The sequence below is a fragment of the Melopsittacus undulatus genome, chromosome 8 (genome assembly GCF_012275295.1).
Source record: "Melopsittacus undulatus isolate bMelUnd1 chromosome 8, bMelUnd1.mat.Z, whole genome shotgun sequence".
In the NCBI taxonomy this organism is placed as follows: domain Eukaryota; kingdom Metazoa; phylum Chordata; class Aves; order Psittaciformes; family Psittaculidae; genus Melopsittacus; species Melopsittacus undulatus.
In genome coordinates this window covers 10,297,823-10,317,079 of record NC_047534.1, presented here as the reverse complement: position 1 = coordinate 10,317,079, position 19,257 = coordinate 10,297,823, and the positions used below count along the sequence as shown (strand labels likewise).

The window sequence follows — 19,257 nt, the reverse complement described above, 5'->3', positions numbered from 1 at the left end:
AACAAGGAGATGTGTACAGGTGGTCTCAGGGCTCAGGTCAAATAATGTCATGCATGGCTGTAACTGGCTTATGTGAAATTGAGAAGTAAATGTTTTGTATTCAACTGAATTAGAAAAGGAGCAGACTGAATGTTACTGAAGAACTACACAGAAACTGCAGGTTTCCATTTGTACTTATTCAGGTTGCTTTAAAAATTATTGAAGGCTTTTACCTATTTAATGTTTAATTCCTTCTGAATTATATGATCTCTAAGCTTTAATATAGTCAGTTGGCATGTATAAAAACAAACAAGGCCCCCAAAACGGGGCCTTTGAAATAAACGCCCATGAGGATTTTCTCAGCAGTGTAATTGTGTGTGTATATGCACACAATGCTCTAGGAGGAAAAGCAGTTACTCGCTCAGAGACGTGAAAATCCATTAACCCATTATATTTAGAACATTTATCGAATGCTGTAACTGCCCGCGTTGTGATTTAACACAGATCCAGCCTGCACGGAGGGGATAAAACACCCGGAGATAGTACTTGATCCCCGCGCCTCTGTTCCAGCAAACATCCGATGTCTCCCCAGGAGCATCTGCTCGGCGTTCTTCAATCTCGAGTACGTTGTTGGGAACGTTTAGCGTTTCCCTGCACGCACTGGAGTTTCCCGTTTGAGCCCCGCACTCATTGCTCGGCGCTGACCACCGGTACCCGTCGCCTGTAGATGCGGGGCTGTTCGTGCTGCCGTTCTCCAGCCGTCCATGGTAAAGTTGTGAACGGCGCTGCCAGGAGAGCTGTCCTCACTCCTGCCCTCGGTCCTCCCGCACCACAGACGCGCGGCCAGCGCAGCGGCGGCTTTTCCAGCCGCTCATCTCTATGGTTTGAAGGGAAGCGTGCTCCCCGCTTCCGGCGGGTAGCGTGCCTTTTCCGCCCGGGAGCGGCATGTGGCGGCACGGGCAGGAGCTACGCGAGCGGCGCGGTGCGCGGAGGCGCCTGCCCCGGTAACGGGGCGTGTGCTGCCGGCACGGTCAGGGTAAGGCGGGAGAGCGGCGGGGCCTCGGGGGGCTGAGACACAGCTTGGGAAGCGGGGGGACCCTCCTGCTCGTCCACGGAGGAGAGGGGGTGTCGGCCGGTGGCCCCCGGGCGGGCCGGCCTCCTGAGGGCGGTCGGGTGGTCGGGCGGTCGGGTGGTCGGGCGGTCGGGTGGTCGGGCGGTCGGGCGGTCGGGCGGTCGGGTGGTCGGGTTGAGGCCCGTGGGTGTTCACGCGGCTTCACCTCTCCTCAGGCGCGGGGCCGTGACCATGCTGGGAGGGGATGAGTTCATCAGCTCGCCGCCCAGGAAGACGGTGCGGTTTGGGGGGACGCTGACGGATATCTTGATGAAGTACGAGAAGGTGAGTTGGGAATTGCGCTGCGCCGCGGGACCGGCCGCTGCCTCCTGCGTGCGGTGCCGGTGCAGCAGTGAGCGATGGCAGTTCGGTGTGGTTTTTTTTCGTTTTGCACAAGACCGTGTCTGAAGGCTTAGGGGGAAAACCTGAGGGCGGGTGAGTGCGGGAGGCTGTGCCAGGCGGTGCTGCTGTGAGAGTGAAAAGGTTCTCCTGTGAGTCAACAGAGTGGCGTCCTGGGCTGATGTGGAGCTGGCTCACGCCAAAGGGTACAGAGGGATAACGTCTGTGTCTTCGAGGGAACAGCTAAAAACGACCCTGCGGCCTCAGTTGTCTTGACGGACAGCACTCTGTAACTGCTGCTTCAGCCTTCTCTGAGCTTTCTTGCTTACTTGTATTCTTCATGTCACTGTTTGACACGAGGTTGTTTAGAGGTGGTGCAACTTGTATGCTTTTTCTGCAAAAAATACAAGTATTATTTACTTATTTTTCTTTACCTTGCTAGGGTGAGACCACGGATTTTGAGTTGTTGAAGCATCAGCTGTCAGATCCAGACATCAAGGTGGGAATTTTGGAGTAAGAGAATCTGATGTTTTGAAGTTGTGTAGTCATTAGGCAGGTTGTTCCGGTGCTTACCCTGATCCTTTGCTTTAAGCATTTAGCTGCATTTAACAGCTTTTTGCTTTGTGGAAACTGTCACAAGAAAAAAAAAAAAGGAAAAAATTCTGTTTATGCACATATATATCTTATAGGGTGTTGATAAGTGGTGTCTCATGCTTACTGACCCTTTGCTCTAGAGTGATAAACTTTCTGCATTGTGACAGGGCCTGTCTTTGTTCAGGCACCATCTTTCTAGGTCATAGATGCTTATTTCTACAGATACTTCTGTAGATCAAATCAAGGTTTCTGACTTACACAGCCTGAATTTTTACATTCTCCTGTTCTCACAGAAAGCTTTTTTAATTAGGTAATAAAATATGCATGCATTTAGTATTTATACCCAGAAGTATTGTTTCATGGCTCTTGTGGGTAGGTGTAAGTAGCAACTACATTTGCTTCTCCTTTTACTTTGTGTGTATTATCCTCTTAATTAAGCCACAAAGCTGTGAGAAGAGTACTGCAGAAAGCATAATACATATGGAGTTCTTCTCTTCAAAGAGGACATTTAGTAAAATACTCTGTATTTAGCAGGCCTTTTGGAGTGTGCAGGCAAAATCAGTGTAAAATTCCTGTGTTGATTTGCTACTGTTTCAGTATCTCTTATTTCAAGACTTGAATGTCCCTCCTGCTTAAACTAGCGCAAGAAACAAAAATTAGGACTGGATGCTGTTTCTTACAGTGGTGTTTTATGTGAGTGAGGTTTGCATGGCTTGCTTGGTCTGTAACTTCAATCTTTCAGACAGGCTGTTGGTATAGGAATTTGTATCCATTTGTCTCGCATTCAAGAAATTTCATTGGTGAGGACACCAATTTTCAGCTTAAAGACATTCCTTGCAAGCTCATTTGAAAATAATTTCTATTTACAGTCTTTGACTTTTATAGATTTTGTTATTTTCTAGTAATAGGTAATACTATTTATTTTTTTCCCCCGCTTATTTTAAGGATGCCCAGATCATTAACTGGCTGCATGAATTTCGAGCGTCTGTTATATATTTGACCAAAGAGCGTGAACAACTGGTCAGCGTTTTGCTGGTAAATATCTGTTTGTTATATGGGAAAATAAAGAGTTGAGTACTCAAAACATCTTTCTTTGACATCTTGGTCTTTGCTTACTTTCAGAAGCTGCCATGGTTGAGAAGAAGCCGAGAGGTAGTGGAGGAATATCTGGGTTTTCTTGGCAATCTGGTATCAGCACAAACTGTCCATCTTCGGCCATGCCTGCGGATGATTGTATCGCAGTTTGTCCCCCGTAAGTTGCTTTTCCCTTAATCTTCTTTCTTTAAGTATCAAAATGCCTTTTCTAGGTAAATTCTGTATAAATACAATGTGTGAGAGTTAATTACTGGATTGGTTTTCTTATCCTGTTGATTACTTTCTTAACTTGCTTAGCTGAATTGTGATATGCAGTTTTCTGTATCTAGATGTTAGAGGACATACTCTAGTTGCTAATACAGACCCCATTTATGGAGATGTCTTGGAAAGGGATGAACTGTATAATGTTGTTACTGCTAAAGAACAAAAGCTGCAGTGAGGATCATGTCTGATGTTCTTAAGAACCTTCTGGTTCTGTGAACAAAACAGTCTTTTCTGTGAGCTTCTGCTTATTTTAGAAGGTGTTTTGGATAATTTTAATGTTTTAGTCTCAATGAAGACTGTTGTTCAGTGTGATTGATTTGACATTGAAACTGTTGCCTGTAATATTTGTATAATTTTGATATAATCATTTTACTTTTTGCTAGCTCGAATAACTATCAGAGAAGATGATGTGGATATTTCAGATTCTGATGATGATGATGAAAGTGAGTATAAAAAAAGCATGGCTTATATATGCTGCTATAGTACTTTTACTAAAGAATTATACAATGCATGCTGCTCCTGTTTTGCAAAATTAGTTTAGGTGAATTAATGTAAAATGTTAAGAAACATTTATGTAAAACATTAAGTCTTTAAATTTCCAGGTTGGAGACTTTCTTGTACTTGAATCAGTGGTGTGTGACACACTCCTTTTACTTTCAGAATATTCTTGATGTAGTATCTGTAGGAATAAGATTGAATGCACAGGAGAACATTCCTAGTCCTAGGTTGTTTCAAAGTCAAAGAAAATGTAGGAATTGTTTTCCATTTTATTTACCTCAATAAAACTATGTAGTTTGAGGGTTTCTTGGGTCTTTTTGTGGTTGTCTGCCTGGGTAAGCTCAGCAAAAATCAATATTGATTAATAAATGGATTCATATCGATTAACAGTTAATAGATATGAACAATTTTTGCTATTTTCTGATTCAGTTTTCTCTAACCAAATGCGTAACAGCACTTTTTTTTATTTCTCTAGACCTTTCTGAAAACTTTAATACATGCCATAGAGCATTGCAAACTGTTGCAAGATATGTTCCTTCGTAAGTATATAATCCCATGGGTTTGTATGCCCTTTCCTTGCAGATTTAAAGCTTGTGAACTGATAAATAAGTTGTTTTTTTTTTTCTCTTAATCTGAAGTATAACAGTTTCATTGCATGATTTTTCCTAATAGTCACTAATTGATAGAATGCTGTATCCAGTCATTACAAAATTTCTGTATGTGTCAGCAGCTGAAAATCCTGTTAATGGAAATTTGAAGCAGGGAAAGTTGTGTTCATAGCCATGCACTTGAAATAGCTTCTAAGAAGTCCACAGTGAAGGTTTGCCACTTATTACCTGTTTGGTGATCCTTGCAAAAGCTGCATTTTATACAGTTGCTTCATCTTACTTCACAGTAACTTTATTTTATTCCAGTCTGTCTTCAAAGTGCTGCAGCTTAAATATTTGCTCTTGTGGCAATAACCTAGTGCTTCTTGCTTGTTTTTTAAATTGCAGGACACCACAGTTTCTCATGCCAATACTTGTGGAAAACTTTCCTTTCTTTAATAAATCAGAAAGAACTCTGGTAAGAGCTGTGAATATTTTTATTTATTGGTTCATTTGGTTTTTAATGTGTACTTTCTAGCATGACAGCTGATTTAGTGGTGTTTAATGCAGATTAAGTGTGTTGTTATTTTTTATCTGTATATACATGGGTGCGTCTGTTCAGTATAAGGTTGTCCAAACATACTGAAGTTCCTTGTGCATAAGCATTATGCTAGTCTTTAATGACATAACTGCATATCTTTTCCACAGGATTGCTTTCTTAATCAATGCACAAGATGGACCTCATTGGCGATGAATCTCAGGGTTGTAGAGTGAGGAGACGGTAGGATACCTGTCTCATTTGTTGTCAAAACTGCAAAGTATTTATCAGAAGAACAGGGGTTTTGATAAGCAGACAGAAAGCAATGGACATTATGGGTTAAATCTAAGTTGCCAGTAGTGCAGGGTGTTGTTTTATTACATCTTTGATGTAGTGCTTATGTGATGAAAACCAAGCTGGAAACTTGACAGGTTACAGCTCTTGTTTTATCTTCATATTTACTTGTTCCAAGTTGATGTGTTGGCACTTTATTTTACAGAAAGACAGAGCCCTGCTCCAGCAGCCAGGTTCAGTTGGAGCTGTGTTTTGCACTCATCAAGTGCTTGAATTACTTTGTATATGTTGCTGTTTTTTGAGTTTTGTTTATTTGTCTGTTCAAAATCCAAATAACTGTGGACATCAGTTCCCTATCTGTAAAATATGGGGGGCAGAGAGTGAGCTTCTACATGGTATTAGGAGAAAATTAATTATTTATGTATTTAGCAGCTCAGTGAGAAGCAAGTCATGAAGAAATTCTTAACTGTGTTTTCAGGGTAACGTTTGAATGAAGTGTAATAAAAACATGGTCCATGCATTGTTAAATATTTCTGGTTTACACATTCTCATTAAACTAGCTCTATCTGTTTTATGTACTGAGCAAGCCAGATGGCCTGTGGAAAAATCATATGTGCTCATGTAATTAAAGGTTCTGTTATAATGCCTATTCACAAAGAGACTGTGGTATTCTTCAGTACCTAATTTTACTTTGCCTACTTTAAGTTTCCCTGATTTTATGTACTGAGTTGATGGTTTTGCTATATGAAAGTTGCAATGTTCTCTTTTGTATGTATGTGTGTATGTGGGGGTGGGCACATGCATACTTACAGAACTTGTCTATAAACCTGTTTGAATTAGAAACAAAATGACTCATGAGACTTGCCTGTGGAATTTAGAATTGTTATTGGTATATTATAATAACGTGAAATAAAAGATGTATTCAGTTTCACTTTAAACAGTTCTACTAGAGCTGATTCTGGGTGTAATGAGGAATATGCTTTTTGTTTTTATTTTCCTAGAGGAAATATAGACATAATCTTCTATGGAAATTAATAACTTTGCTTACGGAATGTTTATACTCATTCTGTTTAGAGTAGGTGAAAAAATTTGCATGGAAATAGTAGATTAAGAAGTTAATGATAATACAGTTTAACAATTTAAAGTTGATGTTTGGCTTATACATTAACTTGTTCTAGATTGAATACAGTCTGTGTAAACCTATTTCTGGCTCTCTAGATAACAAATTAAGACACTTGTTTTCTAAATATCCTTGGCAAAAATTAGAGTTTCTGTTAACATTATTATACATATCAATTATTTTGTGTTACAGGAATGTTATGTTCATAACCTGCTCCGAGTTACAGTGTATCTTCCAACCCTGAGGCTTCAAATTCTGGAGCTTATTATTGAAAAGCTGTTGAAGTTGGATGTAAGTTTGTTCTGTATCATCTTTTAAGGAAGCTTGGCGTTAAAGTACACAGAGTAGGAAATTAAATCTGTTTCAGTGTTTAGCTTGATAAAAAGAATCTTGCAGTAGTGCTCATGATCATAAGAACATTCACATTTATGCTTCATTCCCAGTCTTAGATGTTCCCATATGTGAGGGTAACTGTATGAGGTATACTGTTATACCCTGCATAGAATCTCTGCCAGAGTCAAAGTAACTCTTTCATAGCAATAAATGCCGATGTGCAGAGAATGTATTTCTCTCTGTGTGGTTTACAGGTTCTATCATCCCTTTTAAGTAAAAGTATTTACAGCCTTAAAAAAGACATGATGGGTAGAATACTGCATCCAGTTCTGGGCCCCTCACTTCAAGGACAGGGAATTGCTTGAAAGAGTCCAGCACAGAGCCACAAAGATGATTAAGGGAGTGGAACACCTCCCTTATGAGGAGAGGCTGAGGGAGCTGGGTCTCTTTAGCTTGGAGAAGAGGAGACTGAGGGGTGACCTCATCAGTGTTTACAAATATGTAAAGGGTGGGTGTCAGGATGATGGAGCTAGGCTTTTTTCAGTGATATCCAATGATTGGACAAGGGGCAATGGGTGTAAACTGGAGCATAGGAGGTTCCATGTGAACATCAGGAAGAACTTCTTTACTGTAGGAGTGACAGAGCACTAGAACAGGTTGCCCAGGGAGGTTGTGGAGTCTCCTACATTGCAGATATTCAAGGCCCACCTGGACAAGTTCCTGTGTGATGTACTCTAGGTTACCCTGCTCTTGCAGGGGGGTTGGACTAGATGATCTTTTGAGGTCCCTTCCAACCCTTGGGATTCTGTGATTCTGTGAATTGTAAATGATTAAAGTATTTTATTTTGGAGAACCTCAGCATGTAACAATCTGGGGTGAGCTTGTATTCTGAAGGTAAAGCTCCAAGCAGTTTAGAGTGTGTTTGGCTACTGTATCCATATAATTCCCTTTTAAAATGTTTATTTAGTCAAGGACAAAATCTAGTCTAGAAATTAACTTGTGTTATCATTTCTTACGTAAGTAGTCAAAATGTTTCATATTATTGTCAGGGTCTTACAAAAGTTAATTTCTTATTTGCAACTCTAGGTTAGTACTCCACAGCAAGATATTGAAGACGCTGAAGAAAATGCTAATAACTCTGATCATGAGGAGAAATCTACAGAGGAGTGTCTTTTTGACATGGTTGGCTATTTTGTTCTATTAGAAGTTGTTTTTTTTTTTTTTGTAGTAGCATTTTCACTTTTGATGTGGTTGTGAACTAAGATGGTCTAGGAATACATTATTCCTTTGTTGTTTCTTCACTGTGCATAGCTCTTGAAACCTGAACAGCTGATGAATGATTAATGTGTCCTGCAGGTGTTGACTTTGTTAATGTACATTCCCAGCATATATGTAATGAATCAGTTCCTTTATGTAAAAATACAAGCAGCTGTACATAAAGCTAATTAAAGAATTCATAGTAGTTGGATTAGTTTACAAAAATTTCCTTACACTAAGCTGTGTAATTAGGTGCTGCTTTCTTTTAAAAAATACACAGCTTTGCATATCACTGAAAGAGAAATTTAGTTTCACTTATCCTGTAGTTGCTGTCTTTATGATGTGTGTATAAAGCTGCATGACTGCCATTTCATCTGCCAGGAGGAAGACGAAGAAAGAAAAGGAAACAAAGTTGTCTCTTCCACTAGTGAGAGAATGGCCCATCCACTTGCAGAACGCCTTGATATTTTGATGACCATCTTGTTTTCCTATATTAAAGATGTTTGCCATGTGAATGGTAAGAACACTTGAGCTATAACCAAATTTATTGTTTTGTTGACAAGTAGGAAAAATCTAAGTGGAGTTCTTGCTTTCTGTTGCTGCAAGATAGAGTCCTCACCCTTTAGTGGCATAATTCAGCAGCTTGTAGTCTGCATTGTTGCCTCTTTCTAGTGTTATTGGCAGAGAATGCAAAAGTACTTTTATGACTTTAAAGGTTTAATCTTTGGTGGGAGACACTGATTACACAAATTTTACACTGAATTCAAGTTGTGGCATTATGTAAGGGTAAAGAGAGTTTTGTTTATTTCATTGTGCTACAAAATTTAGGGGATTAGAAATACTTTCTGATTAACCACAGTGTTTTATCATTTCCTGTACTGTATTGCTTTGTGTATTAGAGTTATGGATCCTTTCAATGTCACAAGGACTGGAAATAGATGAAAACACTCAATTGGAACTGCTACTACTTTGTGTTATAGGAAAAAACCTGAAAGAAATGTCTTAAACTAAGATAAATTAAGGGTTTGAATTTCTTAGATTTACATATTTAGAAACCATTTTGCCGTATCTTCTTCACATGAGTTAGGTAGTTTATTTCTTAGTGTTTTCTTCTGGCTCTTCTGAGTTAACATGTTATTGCAAAGTTTACATGTCTGCCAGTTTTATACTTGTGTGCATGAGCACACATGCAGGGATGTCCCTGCCCATGGCAGGGGGGTTGGAACTAGATGATCTTGAGGTCCTTTCCAATCCTAACTATTCTATGATTCTATGATATTCTCTATATACACCAATGTAAAAAGCAGTAGAACTGGAGTCCTGGAAGGTCTCACTAATAAATGTCTTTTAAATGTCAGATAAACCTAGAAGGCAGCTTGACAGTTCTTTTACATATTTCTTGGTAGTTTAGAAAGCTATAAATACCACTTTTGTATTGGCAGTTAAAAGAAAAAAAAGCCTGAAATGGCTCATTTTAGTCTGTTTCTTTTTTTGTTGTGTAGGAAAGCTGGATATCAGCAACACAAAGGATTTGTATCGGGATCTGGTTTCTGTTTTTGACAAGCTTATTTTACCAACCCATGGTTCATGTCATGTACAATATTTCATGTTTTATCTCTGTAGCTTCAAATTGGTGAGTAGAAGCTGTTTTTAAACTGCAGCATCTTCTGTCATTTCTGCATCCTTTTTCGGCTTTCTTTACCAGAAAATAAAGTTGCTTTCTGCTGTAATTCTAGTCTGAAGATAGTGCCTCAGGATTCATTAGTATCTTTGTCTTCTTTTTCTGGTACTCCTTTCTTCAAGTTTTATTTTGTGTTTGCTTTTCCAATGTTGTTCATAAACTGCAACCAGATGGAATCGAAGCTACTTTGAAAGGACCTGATTAACAGACCTCTTTTACAGAAATCAGTTTGACTTGAACCCAAGACAGAACACTTCAGCAAGTTTCTTCAGCATTCCCAAACTGTCTTAAAGATACTGTCTGTTAGTGTTAAATAGTGGATGTGTTAGAAAGAGTATCAGAATGAGGAAGCATGTTATGATTCTTTGCTAGAATACCCACTCAGCCTCCAGCACCAGTTGGTAACTTCCTGAGTCAGTGATGTTCTTTCGTGGTAACAGTCCATGATGGAGAAATTCGAGGAGGAAATAACTCATAATACGAGTTTTGTACTGATGTGACTTTTTGGCATCATGGGCTCTCTGGCAAAAAGTTCTGCAATATAACCATTCAAGGGGAAGAATCATTCTTGTTTCTCTAAATTTGTCTTCCTGCTATTTTCAGTGGATGTCCCTGACATCTGTTTCAAGAGACAGTGAACAGCCGCTTCATGTTTACCTTCTTACCACCATTGTTTTGATAACAACACCAGTGTAGCACACTTTTTATGGCTCTATTCCTGACTTTTTCAGAGGCTTCTGGCTCCATTTACTTTTTACAACTAAGTATAGAAAAAGACACAGAACAGAGTGCTCTTCCATCATGTGTAGGAATAGTTATTCACTACAGCTAAAGGTAGATTTTTTGGTTATGGTTTGGTTATGGAAATTACAGGAATTAAGTGTTAGGAATCTATTACTTGAACAGTGTCATCACCGTAACAACTCACGACTTCTCTGTATTTTCCTTCCAGGGGTTGGCTGAAGCATTTCTAGACCATCTTTGGAAAAAACTGCATGATCCAAACAATGCTTCAGTGATCAGACAGACTGCTGGGAGTTATATTGGCAGCTTCTTGGCAAGAGCTAAATTTATTCCCGTTGTGTAAGTTGTTTTTAGATATGGGCAAAAGCAAACAATTTGCAATGATTGCTGAGGTTAAGTACGGAATTCACAGAATGCACACATGGCGTTGATTTTCTGTCCTGCTGCTTTCCAGTCAGTAGTCTTGTTTATCCTTTCTATAGTACTATTTTAGTCTTGAAGTTTCGAGGACAGTTTTGCATTTACATGATGCAGAGTAAAGATTGCTGGGATTTGTGACTTGCAGTTTAAGGCTTCACTTACCAAGAAATGCTGAGTGTGGATAGGTTATGGTGAATTCAGGCAGAGTCATGGATACCCATGTATGTGATGTTCAGAAGCACATATTTTTAATACTCTATTAGGCATTTTATGTAGATTTTTAGACAGGGAAATCAAGTGTTCTGGTATTGAGGCAAATTAGATGGGTGAAAATGTCGTGTTTTGTATGTACACATTCTGAGCTTTTATGCTGTTCAGGGCAGGCTCTGACTTTAATGTTGAACTTAATTTGATACTGGAATTACTTGTTGGAGGCATCTCTGTATTACTGTAGCCCAGGATTCTAATTGTTTACTGTGCATTTCACATGCAAGATGCATATATGAATTCATCTCTCCTGACATCTTGTGCTTTCGCTGATTGGGTTTTGAGTGCTGATACTTTGATTCATTTTATGCTGAGATAAAGGTGAAAGCTCATAACAGAATCTCCTTTTTTACTCATTGATTTTCTTTCTGATGTTTTTGTAACCACTGAGATCCTTGAATACTTGTTTAACATTTCATGTGCTATTTTTACACCTTTTTCTCTCCATATAGTACAGTAAAAGCATGCCTGGATCTTCTGGTGAACTGGATACATAAGTACATTGATAACCAGGATAAAGGGGCTAATGTTTACTGTGATGTAGCTCTGCACGGGCCATTTTATTCCACATGTCAGGCGGTGTTCTATACACTTATTTTCCGTCATAAGCAACTTTTAGATGGAAACTTAAGAAAAGGTGAGTATATTAGGTTTGAATAGTATTGGGATTCATTTGAAAATTTTACTGTTGGTGTGTTTTGTAATGGTCAAGTGTGTGATGGCAATTTTATGTTGTGCTCTAAATAAAATGAGGTGGCTTGTACGCTTCTTGGGCTACCAAGCTTAATCTTTTTATTCCAGTATTGAAAACAATGCCAGTAACCCTTCAGCATTGATATCTGGCTCCACTTACTGGACATATTTGAATTCCAGCTTCATAAAGCTTGTGTGTGCTTCAGTTAATAATCTGGTTTGATGACTCTGTGCCTCTGGGTGTGTAAGTTTGGTGTCTGTGTTTGGTGTCTGCCACAGTAACCCTTGGAAGTGGCAGGTTATCGTTACTTAGAGAAGCTTTTCTGCTGAAGAAGCTGTGGGCTAGAGAGTGTACTACTATACGAGAGTAGGAAGTGGTGTGTGGAGTGCAGGCTGGTCAGACTTGAAATTCTTATCAATTAAGTTCAGTTTGTATGATACGTAACCTAAACTTGTCAATTGTTCTTATTTTCAAGGTCTGTCCTATCTGCAGAGTTTAAATTTTGAGCGCATTGTCATGTGTCAGCTAAACCCCCTGAAGATTTGTATACCCTCTGTTGTGAACTTGTTTGCTGCCATTACCAGGTATCTCCTCATTTATTTCAGTTTCAGCTTGATACAGGTATTTGTGTGTGTGCATCTGAAACCAGCACAGTACTTAGAACATGGGTTTTGTTAGGCACAGTATTATCTAAGACAGCTTGTATAATACCAACATATTCTAGATAGGATAAGTTTAGTTCTGGTTCAGTCTTAATGAAATCCGACAGTACTATGAAACTGGCTGTTTTGTGTTGGAGCTGATATGATTCTACTTGGAGCAAAATTTATAGGAGTGTAGAGGAAGAGAATATACTTTACGCTATAGCAGTTGGAAAATGGAAGATAGACATGATGTATGCTCAAAAATAACTTTGTGCTTTAATAATATCTGAAATTCTTATCTTCTCTTTATTACCTTTTTAAAGGAAATACCAATTGGTGTTCTGCTACACTATTATTGAGAGGAACAATCGGCAGTTCTTACCAGTTGTACGGAGTGGCAGTGGGGGTGACCTCGTGCAGACATGCACCAACCCACTCGACAGTTTCTTCCCCTTTGATCCCTACATACTCAAAAGGTACAGTTGAAAAATAAACAACTTGTTTCTGACTTGAAGAAGATAATCATAGAATCATAGAATAGTTAAGGTTGGAAAGGACCTCAAGATCATCTAGTTCCAACCCCCCTGCCATGGGCAGGGACACCTCACACTAAACCATATCACCCAAGGCTTCATCCAACCTGGTCTTGAACACCACCAGGGATGGAGCATTCACTACCTCCCTGGGCAACCCATTCCAGTACCTCACCACCCTCACAGTAAAGAATTTCTTCCTTATATCCAGTCTAAACCTCTGCTGTTTAAGCTTCAACCTGTTACCCTTGTCCTATCACTACAGTCCCTAATGAATAGTCCCTCCCCAGCATCCCTGTAGGCCCCCTTCAGATACTGGAAGGCTGCTATGAGGTCTCCATGCAGCCTTCTCTTCTCCAGGCTGAACAGCTCCAACTTTCTCAGCCTGTCTTCATACAGGAGGTGCTCCAGTCCCCTGATCATCCTCGTGGCCCTCCTCTGGACTTGTTCTAACAGTTCCATGTCCTTTCTATGTTGAGGACACCAGAACTGCACACAATACTCCAAGTGAGGTCTTAAGAGAGCAGAGTAGAGGGGCAGGATCGCCTCCTTTGACCTGCTGGTTCATGTTCATTTTCTCATTGACTAACACCCCCAAGTCCTTCTCTGCAGGACTACCATGAATTTCCTTTTTGCCCAGCCTGTAGCTGTGCCTGGGATTGCTCCGACCCAGGTGCAGGACCTTGCACTTGCCATGGTTAAACTTCATGAGGTTGGCATAAGCCCACCTCACAAGTGTGTAAAGGTTCCTCTGGATGGCATTCCTTCCCTCTAGCATATCAACCGAACCACACAGCTTGGTGTCATCGGCAAACTTGCTGAGGGCACACTCAATTTCGTTGCCCATGTCAGCAACAGATATTAAACAAGACCGGTCCCAACACCGATCCCTGAGGGACACCACTCGTTGCTGGTCTCCAACCGGACATTGAACCGTTGACCACAACTCTTTGAGTGCGACCATCCAGCCAGTTCTTTATCCACCGAGTGCTCCACCTATCAAATTGATGCCTCTCCAATTTAGAGACATGGATGTCATGTGGGACAGTGTTGAACGCTTTGCACAAGTCCAGATAGATGACGTCAGCTGCTCCACCCCTGTCCATCACTTTTGTAGCCCTGTCATAGAAGGCCACCAAATTGGTCAGGCAGGATTTTCCCCTAGTAAAGCCATGCTGGCTGTCACCAAGCACCTTTCTCTTTTTCATGTGCCCTAGTATGCCTTCCAGGAGAATCTGCTCCCAGCTTTTGCCAGGCACAGAGGTGAGACTGACTGGTCTGTAATTCCCTGGGTCATCCATTTTCCCCTTCTTGAAAATGGGGGTTATATTTCCCTTTCTCCAGTCATCAGGAACTTCACCTGACTGCCATGATTTTTCAAAAATGATGGCCAGTGGCTTTGCAACTTCATTCGCCAGCTCCTTCAGGACCCATGGATGGATTTCATCAAGTCCCATGGACTTGTGTACATTCAGGTTCTTAAGATGGTCTCAAACCAGATCCTCTCCTACAGTGGGCCCAAGGTTTAGGTTTTCACAGTCCCTGTGTCCACCTTCCAAGACTCGGGTGCTCCGGTCAGAGCCTTTGCCAGTGAAGACCGAGGCAAAGAAGCCATTCAGAACCTCAGCCTTCTCCAAGTCCTCTGTAGCCAGTTCGCTTGAAAGCTTCTGGAGGGGGCCTACATTGTCCTTAGTCTGTTTTTTAGCTGCTACATACCTATAAAATCCCTTCCTATTATCTTTAACATCCCTTGCCAAGTTTAGCTCCAATTGGGCCTTAGCTTTCCTAACTTGGTCCCTAACTACCCTGACAACATCCCTGTATTCATCCCAGGCCACCTGTCCTTGTTTCCACCTTTTATAAGCCTCTTTTTTCTTGTGAATTTTTTTCAGCAGCTCCTTATCCATCCAAGGAGGTCTCGTGCCCCTCCTGCTGCACTTCCTTCTAGCCGAGATGCAACACTCCTGAGCTTGTAGTAGGTGATCCTTGAATATTAACCAAGAGTCTTGGGCCCCTTTACCCTCAAGGGCTATATCCCATGGAACCTTGCTAAGCAGGTTCCTGAAGAGCCCAAAGTCTGCTCTCTTGAAGTCCAGGGCAGTGAGCTTGCTGCACGCTCTTCTCACTGTCTTGAGGACCTCGAATTCGACCATCTCATGATCACTGCATCCAAGACTTCCTTGGAGAGTCACATTTCCAATGAGCCCTTCCCTGTTGGTGAGCACGAGGTCAAGCAGGGCACCTCTCCTCGTCGGCTCCTTTATTGCTTGCAGAAGGAAGTTGTCTTCCACACAATCGAGAAACCTCCTGGATTGCTTGTGCCAGGCCGTACTGTTGCCCCAACAGATGTCAGGGTGGTTGAAGTCCCCCATGAGAACAAGGGCCTTGCGAGTGTGAGGCTTTTCCTATTTGTCTGTAGAGATCTTCATCCACAGGTTCCTCTTGATCAGGCGGTCTGTAATATATCCCCACAGTAATGTGTCCCATCACCCATAATGAACTAGAACTGTAAGAAACTGTCAATGTTTCTACGGTTCACTTTTCTTCCCTGACCTTTAGTTCTTTCCATGTAGCATATTTTAGTCAGAAAGTGTTAAAGGTTTGTATGGAAATTTATCCCCACTGTAATGTATGATGAAGAGGGAACAGGACCCAGTTTCCTGGAAGGTCTGGTTAACTTGTTTGATGACTTCTGTTTTATCTTGTTTTAAGCTGTCTCTAAAATACGATGTTAGCCTAATACATATTTTGTTGGAGCTGTGGTGGTTTTGTGTCATTTTCGTTCTTGTTTTCATTTGCTTTGTTTTTTTTGCACCTTGAGTTCATTTGCTTGTTGATTCAAGACTTCATAGACTCATAGAATAGCTTGTGTCAGAAGGAGCCTCAGAGTTTACCTAGTTCTAGCCCTGCTGCAATGGGCAGGGACACCTTCCACTATACTGGGTTGCTCAAAGCCTCATTTAATATATCTTGCTTTTTAATGAGCTTTTCAAAACATCTGGCACTGTGATGCTTTAACAACTTTTTAGTATTAAAGGACAACAAACAAATCTGTGTCCATGGAATGGAGACCTTTCTTAGGTGTATAAATTAAGATTACTAATTATATTAATACACAATATTAAACTACATAAAATTGTCAATTATATATTTACTTACACAATTGCATGATAATATTAATAACATTACTAATATTGTTTTAAAAAAAATTGAATAAATTTATGCTTACTTGCAAGCATAGTCTAGTTGTGAAAAATACCCAGCTAAGAATTAGGAGACCTGACTGTGTCAGAACTCCTCAAACAAACAATTGTAATTTGTACTTGTCAGCAAAATTGAGTTATTCATGGGATTAATATGGGATTATATAGGGATTAATTGAATAGCTTGTAAAACACTACAGAGGGCTGTCAAAATGTCAAGCTTTTTATATTGTATTATTAAAATGAAATACATGTGACTTCTCTTGAGTAAGTTACTTACTGGATTTTATTTCCTTTCTTAGATCAAAGAAGACCATTGAGCCTTCTTATCAGTTTTGGGAAGAGCTGAGTGCTGAAGATCTTGAGAACCTAAAGAAACCCATTAAAAAGGTAATCTTCTCTGATCAGAATGCAGTTCAGCTTTTGCCAAATCTGTCAGCTGCTTCTATTGTAGGATTAATTTTTAGTAGATACGAGAACACTAAACATTTAGGGGAAACTATGAAATGAGGAAGTTTTAAGGATTGATATGTCCTTGCTTTGAGAGCACTTTCCCCTCTCCTGCAAAAGAGTTTGGCAGTGCAGGAGCACTGTGAATGCTTATAAACATTCAGCATATGGACATGCTGATGTCACTTGGAAATCCACTTTGTAGATATTATTTAGTTCCTATATTTCATAATGAGAGTACCTCTAATTCTCTTACCATTCCAACTAGTCACGACGATTGCAGCACAACCCAAATCCTGATTATGTCCTCCTCAGGCTCCTATATAGTCTCCTGACCTTCTTGGAGAATGTCTGTCCTATTGAGACCTTCAACTGGTGTGTTTACCTTTCCTTCCTGTAATCACATGTAAAAATACTTGATGGTGTTGTAGCTTTGTTTACTGGTGACTTCATATTTTGATTAGCAGATTTGATTATTGCAGCATTTTAGAAATAACCTTTTTGGTCTCAGCAGTCATTATTGACATAAAATCTTAATCAAGACCTGGAGTATCTTCCTGCTCTCACTGATCCTTCTCAATTTATTCAGGGTACTACCGAAGATGAAGATGATGACTTTTTGAAAGGAGAAACCCCTCAAAATGATGTTGTGGTTGGAATTGCTCCAAATTATTACGAGTCAAATACCCGGAGCCCACTGAGCAGCATTGGCTCCCCTCCAGACTCTTATGTGCCATACCCTCAGTGATATGGAGAAGTGAAAAGGTTGAAAATTGTGTGCAATGTTTTGCTCTGTGAAGAGACTTTAGTTCAACTTTCCAAACTGGCAAATGCTTAAATAACTACATTTATGAAAAATTATTGTTTCTTAATCATATTTCTGTAGATATGATAAAGTCATATGTTGCTGGAAAAGCTTAGAGAATAAATAGGGTGATATTTTACAAATTTCACATTGAAATGGCTTTTATGACTGAAGAATTTTTTTTATAGTTTTCCTGACTTAAAAAAACTTTGTTTACTCATGTTTCTCTATGAGGTTTTGTATATCAGGGTGAATATCTGGTCTGTCTTCCTACTGATCTGTGTGGGGACCAGAATTCCATTGTCAGTATTTGAACTACTCTTCTGACTGTTTTTGAGCTGGTGTCAGAGTAATGGTATGATCCCATGACACAGGAAACATGGATCAAGTCTGACAGTGATTCTTTTGCACTTATCTCATAAGCTTTTCCTATCTGCAGAACAGTATTTGGTAAAGGTACTTGGTAGTGGACAATGTATTCAGATGAATAATAATAATCTGTAGCTGACACACAACTTTCCCAGCTACTGAAGTTCAGACTTGTGAAAGTGATGATTGTTGGAAGTGTTGAAAATGGTGGGAGTAGCTGAATGTATGATTTATGGATAGTTTTCTTGGGGTGCTTATGAAGCACTTGGAGACAGGTATTTATTTCCAGGATTGAAGTTTATATGTGAATGCTGTAAATACAGAAAAAGAAACCTTGCCTTGTAGAAAGGAAGTGTTGGTGTCACCGGTCTCCTTGTGTCGTCCAAATGTTAGTGAGTTTCTCTGCAGAGGTTCCTTGTCTTTTGATGGTTGTTGGTTTTCTGAGTAAAAATATAAAGAGTTGAGGAAAAAAACCCAAGTGTTATTTGTGTAACATTTAGTTGAAAATGTTCTGCATTTGGCACTGAACTCTAATTGCCCTTCTTCAGAATCTGAATCTGGAGGCTTTGAAGACAGCAGTTTTGTTCAGAGCTGTGGAAGATCGATGTAAACTACAGTTTACAGCTTTGAAAAAACACATCCCTGTGTAACTAAGGATCTGTGTGTGTGCTTTGCTTCTCAAAGTGAGGATGTTTGTTCTAACAGGCTGCAAAATGAGTTCTGGGGATGATACGGCAAAATGCATTGGTGGATCTGTTCATTGCTGGATAAATGGAGGGGGGTTTTATTTTTCAGTTCTCTTTAGTGTCAGTCCTGAGTAATAAACAGTAGATTTCCATCTGAAATAATTGCATTCTCTCCTGGCATGGAAGAGCCTTTCCCAGCTCAGCAGCAAGGAAAACATCCTTTGGCAGCTGCTGCCTTCTCTTCTTTCACTGTTACATCTTTAGCAACTTGGTCAGCCACTTATGAAATGAGGCTGTGAAACTCCCCAGGTTGTAATACTAGGAGTGTGATTTGGGAACTTCACATCTCAGTAGCGGAAAAAGAAAGATGTAAGTGGAAAAAGAAAGATGTAAGTGATGTGAGGCATAACAAAGCATCTGCAGATGTTGAATGGTCTGTGCTGGAGATGCACATGTTTTTGTACACCTAACATTTGTGTACCAAAGGGGTTTGCTTCAAACAAGGGTTCAGTTGGGAGCTGCGCAGTTTCTGTAGCCTCTTCTGTGACAGATCATTTGTTTAATGTAATCGCAGACAGGTGAGCTGGCAGGGGCTGGCATTCTGTTAAAGCGACTTTGTTCTGTGAATACCAGCTGTACTCAGCGGAGTGCTGATTGCCAGGTGCAATCTTGCCTTACCTGAGAAATACAGTGTACCTTTCAAAGCCAGTATCTGCTGTAACTGTTTACTTCTGTCAATAAGGGATGGGTGA

The 19,257-nt window shown here is 40.2% G+C and overlaps 1 protein-coding gene across 1 annotated transcript; it reads left to right on the top strand.

Annotated features, from left to right (window-relative positions):
* Positions 1 to 901: 901 nt before the first annotated feature.
* RRN3 (RRN3 homolog, RNA polymerase I transcription factor) lies at positions 902 to 18,664 on the top strand. The gene is made up of 18 exons (XM_005143402.3): positions 902 to 1,015; positions 1,267 to 1,375; positions 1,872 to 1,928; positions 2,969 to 3,058; positions 3,146 to 3,275; positions 3,766 to 3,825; positions 4,356 to 4,419; positions 4,876 to 4,945; positions 6,612 to 6,710; positions 7,839 to 7,934; positions 8,391 to 8,526; positions 9,512 to 9,642; positions 10,643 to 10,773; positions 11,574 to 11,758; positions 12,291 to 12,399; positions 12,783 to 12,935; positions 16,498 to 16,585; positions 17,235 to 18,664. The coding sequence occupies exons 2-18, from the start codon at positions 1,283 to 1,285 to the stop codon at positions 17,391 to 17,393; spliced, it is 1,851 nt and encodes a 616-aa protein (XP_005143459.2). The 5' UTR covers positions 902 to 1,015; positions 1,267 to 1,282; the 3' UTR covers positions 17,394 to 18,664.
* The last annotated feature ends 593 nt before the right edge of the window (positions 18,665 to 19,257 follow it).

Coding starts and splice junctions, on each gene's coding strand:
- RRN3 (XM_005143402.3), top strand. CDS start 1,283: ATGCTGGGAGGGGATGAGTTCATCAGCTCGCCGCCCAGGAAGACGGTG. Junction 11,759..12,290: donor AGATGGAAACTTAAGAAAAG/GTGAGTATATTA, acceptor CTTATTTTCAAG/GTCTGTCCTATCTGCAGAGT. Junction 12,400..12,782: donor TTGTTTGCTGCCATTACCAG/GTATCTCCTCAT, acceptor ACCTTTTTAAAG/GAAATACCAATTGGTGTTCT.